General features: G+C 26.3%; 1 protein-coding gene across 1 annotated transcript; it reads left to right on the top strand.

Moving 5' to 3' along the window:
- The first annotated feature begins 4,970 nt into the window (after positions 1–4,970).
- On the top strand, positions 4,971–6,314 carry LOC108694919 (putative gustatory receptor 28a). Its single transcript, XM_018204613.1, has 4 exons — positions 4,971–5,744; positions 5,879–5,947; positions 6,019–6,108; positions 6,192–6,314. The coding sequence occupies exons 1-4, from the start codon at positions 4,971–4,973 to the stop codon at positions 6,312–6,314; spliced, it is 1,056 nt and encodes a 351-aa protein (XP_018060102.1).
- Positions 6,315–9,097: the final 2,783 nt, after the last annotated feature.

Below are 9,097 nucleotides of genomic sequence, written 5' to 3'. Positions count from 1 at the left end.
AATAATTTTAAATATTATATATATTAAGAAAAAAATACAAAACTAATATAATAATAATGCACATAGATTTTGACTGAAATGGCAAAAATGAAATAATAATGCCAAGAAGAAACGAAAAAATTAGTGCTAGTTATACAGTATATGGTGCATTCCAGAATCAAGCTAGCTACTTATTTAGCGAAATTTCATGGATTTCTTTCTGCTTGAGCTTAAATTGTTTAATGAATAAAGATTTTATGCCGAATAATAGACCCGTAAATTAACTGATTACCGAACTGTAGGGCTGTCAATTTTTAATTCTTCTCGTCGAAAAGCATTCTTTTCGCTTGTCATCAGTGGGCATGAAAAACAAAAAAATGAAAGAAATATTGACATTTTTTTTATAGAAAATTGAACGCTCTTTCACGAAATGAAAATACTCTTTTCCGATCGGACCATTTTTTACGATTTCTGACTGTTTTTAAAATGGCGGCGCGACTAAAAGGCCAGTTTCAATTTTCTTTTAATATAGTTCAAAATGTAATCCCAGATCTCTAGATCTTTGTTACTGTAAAAGGACATAATGGGGCACGCATTTGTTTGGAAAGAGCTCGAAAAATAAAGCAATGTCGCTTTGTCACTCTGGGCGCGCCATCACGCTTAGTCCAGTCGCTTGTCACGGGTCGCTGTTAGGCTCTAATGATATTTTTGTACATGTACATGAGTTTAAAAACAATTGCTCTGCGTTTAATAGAGTTGAAACTGTCTTTAAGGAATATCTTAATGACCGCATTACAATTGTTTTTTTATTTTTTTATTTTTTAATTTTTACTTTGTTTATTTTGTTATTTTTATTAGTTTTTTGTTATTTTTATATTTTTGTTATTTTTTGTTGTTTTTATGTTTATTTTTTATTTCTATTTTCCGAATTATTTTTATCATATATTTTCGGGGGAACTAATTTGAATAATGGCATTAGAATTGGCATTATTTCTTAACCGGTAGTTTCTTTTCTCCAGAAAGCGGAATAAAAGTGTTACTTTTGTGTTGATAGCACTGTTTTAGCCGCGGAAAATCTTACTGCCAGTTTTGTTTAGCAGCTTCGTGTTTGACTTTAAATATGAAAAATGTTGCACTGTTTATTCTGTTTTCTGGAGAAAAGAAACTATCGAGTTAAGTAATATTCTAATGCCACTACTCAAATTACTTTTCCCGAAAAATAAATGATAAAATATGAAAATATTCCAAAAAATAGAAATAAAAAATAAAAACAACAGCACCTACTTGACTCATATCCACTGCACATTAGATGCATGTCATAATGTCAATGAATGATCGATTCAATTCAGAAATTATGATTCTTTTAAATTCATTTGAAAATTTTGCGATAGGCAACAATATTACAGTCTAAGAAATAACTCAGTTTTATAATTTCACATCAAAGTTTGACATTAAATCAGAAAATTTTTGTTTTGATGAACAAAAGCTTAAATTACATGAGATATTTAGAAATTACAAATATAAAACTGCGTTGCTTGAAAGATGTAATGTAATTTTTACAAGACAATCCCGAGATCAGAACTAGCATACTATATGTACTAGCATACGTAAAATTTATTCGTTCTTTTAACGATTCCTACAACTTGTTCGACTGAAAGGTCATTTTCTTATTTAAGACTTATCTTTGATCAACAAAAATTTGAAACAAAAATGTTTAAATCGTGTTGCGACATTGTACATTTATCGAGAAATTCTCGATTCGGTCGAAGTTAAATATGGAGGAGCTCATTAATAATTTTATTAAAAAATGTAAAATTAGAGTGGCTATTTTTATTTTATGTAGAAAATATAAGTATGAGGAAATATATTTATCTCCTCCTCTTCTCTCTTTTAATCTATCTTCGGGAATTCCATATACTGAAAAATTTTACTTCGCTGCCCCTGCCCGCCGCAACTTTACTTGGTATGAAATACGATTACTTCAATAATTCCTAACTAAACCTAATAAATAACAACTTAAAAAATGCACATAATAATGTACTTTAATAACGTATGCAACTTTAAATAAATTAAAAATACGGACCTATCACCTTATTTTCTGAATGTTAAAATAAACAGAAAAGATGTGATTTCATTTTTTTGTATTTCTCTGGCTAGCAATGTATATTACGTCATATCTTTTAATTATATCTTACGACGATGATCTTCTGCGTAAAAATTTCACCACGGTGATATCTTCGTTTATTGGAAAAGTACTAAATTAGGATGCAATTACTCGCTGTGCACAATTCCGCCACTTTCCTCTACTATACATTAAATTCACAAATTTTATTTTTGCATCTAAGATTGCAGCATGCCTTTCCTTCTCTTTCATATTTATCTTATTACATACAATACTCTCGGCTCCAAATATTATTTCATACAGAGTTAATATTGTGTAACCTCCGCTAAATAATATGTTTTAACAAGGTTGAGTAAGTTAATGTTTTTTTTTAACTGAATAAAGTTAAAGTTAATGGCTTTAGAAAATTAATAAAATTAAGTTAAAAGTTGAAGGAATAAAAAATTAACTTAACGTAAGTTAAGTCAATATTAAATTAACTTAAGTTAAAAAAAAAGTTAATTTTGAAAAAAATTATTTTTAAATCATAATGTTTTTTAAAATAATTTTTCTTAAAATGAGATTAAATAACTACAATATAAATTGTTAAGTAAATTAAATTTTTAATTTTTTTATTCATATGTGATATAAGTATATATAACACATAACGACATAACTATATAAGTTATATAACTTTAAAAACAGCTAGCATATAGAAAAGATACAAGATTACGTTTTAATAGAGATTATTTTTTAATAAATCTTAAGCCGCAAGAAATTGACCAATTACAATCGAATGCGAAAAGAATATTTGATTGTCAATTTCTTATGACTTGCGGCTTAAAACATCTATTGTAGATCCGGACTAAGACTTATAGCATAAAACATAACCACATAAACCAATCAGAGCTGTATTAGCATCTTAGAAGAAATTACTTAACTGGTCTTAAAATATACAATTACGAATATACGCCTTTAATCTTATTATATCTTACTATTTTTCTAAAATATTTAAAAGAGATACAATAAAAAAATTTTTTAATTTAAAAAAAAGTTAAAAAGTTAACGTTTAAAAGTAACTTAGTTAAGTTAAAATTTAATGCATTTAAAATTAACTAAGTTAAATTAAAAGTTATTAATTTTTTAACTTTTTTTTTTAACTTTCAACTAATTATTATCTAACTCTGGTTTTATGTATGATTTTATGTCGTCACGTAACTCATTAATAACGAGTTACTTTTTATATAACTTTAATTATTATTAATTTATCATCATGAAAAATTGTAAAATTATTATCAAATTGTTATTATAGGAAAAGTAAAGATAACAAGATAACGGCATTACAAGTAAATCATTTACTTGTAATTCCTATCCCTAGTTTATTTCCTATCCCTAGTTTAAATTATAGGTCTTCTCTTAAGCCTTCCTACGAGTTAAATATATATATATATACTGTAAAACGTAATCTATTATATTTCATAGCATTAAAATTTTCTCAAACTACCTGTTAGCAAAAAAAAAATGACTGTATAAAATCATATATCACGAAAATATTTTGCCTAATTATTCAGTTTCCTAAAAATTTCATATGAATATTTATGTGATAATGATTCCATTTTGATAATTAATCGAATGATAATAGACAGTATTAACCGAACTGATAACTGATAACAGAATATTTATTACAGAATTATTTATTTGAATCATATTGATCTGTCTTTGTTTGACTTTGAGGTATAAATCACATATTTTGAACTAAAAAATATGTATTCAATCCAGAGATACAGCGAGACAAAATTGCAAGGTTTTACAGACGTGGGAAGATAATTAAAAATAATAATAGCCTATTATTTTCTAGCATTACAGCTGGAGAAATTACAAAGAATGTATTATCGTGTATGTATGTGTGTGTGTGTGTGTGTCATATCATATGTACAGTTGATAAATATTCTAGTTGATAAATATTCCAGTATATCATTCTAATAATAAAACTGTAAAAATTTACTATTTCCATTTGCAGGATTTTCATTTCCATGTCGACTGAAATAGAACTAAATTATTGACTTTATGTTCCTTATCATAATTATCATTTATAACTTTCACAAATTTAATATTTAATAATGTTTTGCATATGTGATGCTTGCGAGAAAGATATTTGCATCGCTACATGTTCAGTGCTACTTCATATGAATTATAAACCGCAGAATACACGTGAATATTTATCGAACTCATAATTAGTTGTATATGATATTTAAATGATCGATAATTAATTTGGATTCACAGCAATTGAAGACAGACATCAAGAAAATAAAACGAATCTCTTAAATTATCAATTTATGAACGATATATGCGTGAAACGTTTTAGTAAGAAGACTCAAAGTACACAAATTAAAAAAAATCTTTATATATAAATGTCTAAAAAAAATATTAAGAAGAATTGAACTAGTTTCCTAAAAAAAATATAAATAAATATTTATAAATCATGAAATATAAGGCAATATTGATAAATTGATAAGATCTAATAAAGAAAAGAAATAAATATTAACTTAGAATTAAAAAATTAAGGAAGAAGATAGTCATTGCAAAAATGTCTTCGATTAAGAATTTAACTTTCATGAATATCAATAAAACCTCCAATTTCTTTGGAAATATAAATAAAGAAAATTCTTTTGCGGAAAAAAATAATGAAAAGAAAGTGAAATCAGAATTACATCAAGATTTATTTTGGACTTTCAGAATATTGATAATGTTCTTTAAGCTTATCGGTCTCGCTACATTCGTCCACCGAATCGTCATATACAAAAAGAGAACGTCATATACATTTCAATATTCCAAATTAGGAATCGTTTACAATGTTGTGCTGAGTAGCTTAATGATAGCTTCGAACTATATGTCTATACCATACAGAATTAATGATGATTACGATGAGAAGACGAATTTGACTGTAGGCATTGAGGTTCTGCAAACTGTACTTGGTGCCCTGGTGATGTGCGCGATTTTGATTAGCTACTGCATTGACCAGAAGTTCTTGGTGCGGATCGCTAATCAATTAATTATCATCGAGTATGAGATAGATCGTCTGTATGATCTATATTATTCGCTACGACGACAGCGTATCTTCTATACTATAATCATCGTTTGCATCTTGAAGATTTGTCTGCTGATACTTCTCCTGTGTACTGAAATTCTGGGCATCCAAACGGGCCCAGTCTCATGGCTGACAGATGTTCTGCCGACATTTTACGTGGGTTGGCTACTGATACAGTATTTCCTGTTGGTAACGGTCATTCAGACAGATTTTGCTGATGTAAATCGAGCGATACAAAGCCTTACCAGTACATCTGACTTTCGACTGCAGTCTCTCTATCAAACGCGTTGTATCGTAGTCAACAATTCGGCCGTTCATCAACTCTTGCAATTGCGAGATGTGCATTGTCATCTCTGTAAAATGTCTAATGATGTATCGAGTTTCTATTCACTACCAGTACTATTCGGCATCATTTTTCTCTTTCTAACACTCATATATAATGGTTACTGGGTTCTTTCACCTCTGTTGATGAAGACCTTAGATTATGGGACTCTTAGTAATGGCATTATCTGGATAATATTTCTGATTTATCCCATCTCTCTCCTTACCAATAGAATTACCAGCATTTTAATCGAGGTAAGCATTTTAATCAGTATAATAAGATCGCATTTTAATCATATCATTTTCAATCAATGAAACAAAATATTTTTATTAGTATATAAAATCCCAAATATTTTACGAAATATTTCAATTATAAATTTATTGTATAGATTAAGACAACGGGCAATATAGTGCATGATCTTTTAAACTGTGCAATCGGGAAAGAGACAAAAACAGAGGTAAAAAAGTTAATTAAAACTTTCTAAAAACAGTGCTCATCATAACGATATTTATCATAGATATGTTACAGCTCAAGAAATTTTCGCTTCAATTATTACATCGCAAAATACAGTTTACAGCTAACGGATATTTTATTCTCGATAATACTTTTCTTCATTCGGTGAGAATATTTAAAATATATCATGTAAGTAATTTAATATAAATTGACTTTTTTAAATTAATAATTTTGATTATCTTTCTCAGCTGATTGGCACGATGATGACATATTTGGTAATACTTGTGCAATTTCAAATGACAAGCTTGTTTTCATCAGTTAAACAGCACATAATCTCTTCCTGTAACTCTACAAAGAGAGATTTAAAATAAGAAGCGGATTAATAAATTAAAGATAAAAAAAAATATAATGAGTAATATCGAAACTTCTTAAATTGAATTAAATGCAATTAATAAACATACAGAATTGCAATTCTGAAACTTCTTATTGTAATTTTTTAATACATACAATCAGTTCTGATTTGTAAAATTAGAAAAATGTAAATATGTATCTGAATTAATATTGTTAATTAATTTATTTAACAATTAAATTGAATAAGATTCGATAGAATAAATCAATTAATAATATTAATTTTATTTAAGTAAAAAATTATTGAGAGAAAATATTTGGCAATTTTAAGTAATTAACATCTTATTAACTATTGCAAAATTGCAAAATGGTAGAAGATTTTTCGATTCTATTTGATCCTCTCTATACCAGCACATGAAATATTTGACGATTATTCTGGAACACCCTGTATAGCCACACATTTTGCGATGTATATATTTTTTAATGGAAAACAATAAATCTTTTAATTGCACATTATTTATTTAAAGTAATACAGCATAATTAAAGACATTATGATAAGCATTAGAATGGGAAGTAACATGTAATGCGGCCGGTTTTATTATAGGAATCGTAGACGGTCTGAAATCATAGAAAATTGATCAATTATAATCGATTATTCTATTTATATTTGATTTTGATTGATTAATTTACGACTTAAGATGCCAAGATCGGCTATGACTCTTGTAGATCTCGCATTATCATTATTTTTTATAATAACAATTTTATATTTATTTTACAATTTTTTTTCCATGACAGTAACGATAACGCTAAAGAAAGTCACTTTTGAAGAATAATTACAATAGTTACCACGCATTTCTGATTAAAAAATTAATTTATTACTTCACACTTCACATGCATAAAAGTAATGCATTACTTTATGTCGTCACGTAATTCATTAATAATGAATTACTTTTCATATGATTTGTCCAACTCTGACGTTATATTTACCATCATGAAAAATTATAAAATCATTGTCAAATTGTTATTATAGGAAAAATAAAAGTAACAGTAATGGCATTACAAGTAACGCTTTATTTCGCATGATTTAAATTGCTAAGGATTTCCTTTGAGCCTTCCTACGAGTTAAATGTGTATATTGCAAAACATAATCTCTTTTATTTCATTAAAATATATTTTTGGCATTAAAATATATTTTTTCAAACTGTCTATTAGCAAAAAAATATAAAAACATATATCATGAATATTTTGCCTAATTATTCAGTTTCCTAAAAATTCCATATGAATATTTAAATGATTATAAATCACGATAAATGATTTTATTTTGATAATTAACCGAATTGAATTGTAAATTATTCGTAAAAATTTGACTAATTGATAATTAGTCAAATTTTTACGAATAAAATCCTTAATTATCGATATATCTATCCCAGATTGTTTGAGAAAAGACTTTTTTATATTTAATACATTCTGAATTTGTACAAGTTACTTGTTAATGCAAATATTAAATTCGAAAAATTTCAAATTTATCTCGGTTATGTAAGTTTAATATAAAAAACGAATTATAATTTAATAAATTTTTTTTGCTATAAACTACATTAAAAAATAATTTCTTTTAAATATAGCATGTACTGATAAGAATTTTCATTTAATTAATTTACATTTTATTAAATATCACTTACTCTTAATTAATAAACAACTGTTTATATTATTTAACAGAATATCTTCATTGCTATTTAGGAAATAGTTTATGGTTAAATAGTTATAGTTATAGTTATAGTTTATGGTTAAATAATCATCTGATAAATATTATGTATCGCAGACTGTTTCAGAGATTGACGGTATCTTTACTCTTTAATTACGAATAATATTAAATATCCTTTAAAGGACTGTTTTTACTCTGTATATCTTTCTAATACATAAAATTTTTGTAAAAAATCTTGCGATAAAGAAATTAATTTTACTATAATTAGAATTTTTTAAATATGTCGCAATTGGATATGCCAAATATTAAAAAAGTTATGATAATAGAAAATTTTGAAATTCACTGCGCAAAATCTTGGCTAGACTAAAATTTTAAGAAATAACAGAAATCTATTATGTATCTTTTAATAAGTATGTTTGAGATTAAACTTTTTTATTTAAACTAGTAGAGTATTAATAAGAAAGCATTCTTTCAAATTAGTTTTGATTATTTTTATAAAACAAAAGATTATTTTATGAAGGTTTCGAAGAGAATTATTCCATAGTTCTTCATTAAAAGGCCTCTTGTAAAAATTGCAAAATAATAGTATTCTTTTAAAACAGAAAAGTCAATATTATTCTATAATTTGAGGATAAAGAACAAATTTATACATACTTCTTTTTCTGTTTATAGTTCTTCAAATAGTTTCCACAGTTCTTATCGGCTCCTAAGGTATTATATTAATATTTTTAAAGAAAGTGATTAAAAAATATTCCAACATAATTTTTCTAATAAAGAGGATAATCAAAATCTTTTTTCTTCTTTAAAGTACACACAACTAGCTTGCGATAATATAAGAGATATCCTTCAAAGAAAGTAAATATTCGTATTACAGATTGTGGGGTTTTTTTGGCATATATACATATATGCATAGCATGATTACAAAGTTATTTAAACTACTTAATCGCTATATGCGAGGTCATATATTATCGCATGGGAATTCTAGACTATATTATCTAAAGATTCAAAGCAGTATAAGAGATCTGTTTAGATTTTATCGTATTTTATTTGCCATCGTTACACTAAGAATTTAGAAAATTTATATAATAACGTCTTATAGTTAGA

This window comes from Atta colombica, unplaced genomic scaffold (assembly GCF_001594045.1).
Source record: "Atta colombica isolate Treedump-2 unplaced genomic scaffold, Acol1.0 scaffold126, whole genome shotgun sequence".
In the NCBI taxonomy this organism is placed as follows: domain Eukaryota; kingdom Metazoa; phylum Arthropoda; class Insecta; order Hymenoptera; family Formicidae; genus Atta; species Atta colombica.
The sequence above is the reverse complement of the archived record's forward strand: the minus strand, read 5'-3'. Positions and strand labels throughout refer to the sequence as shown.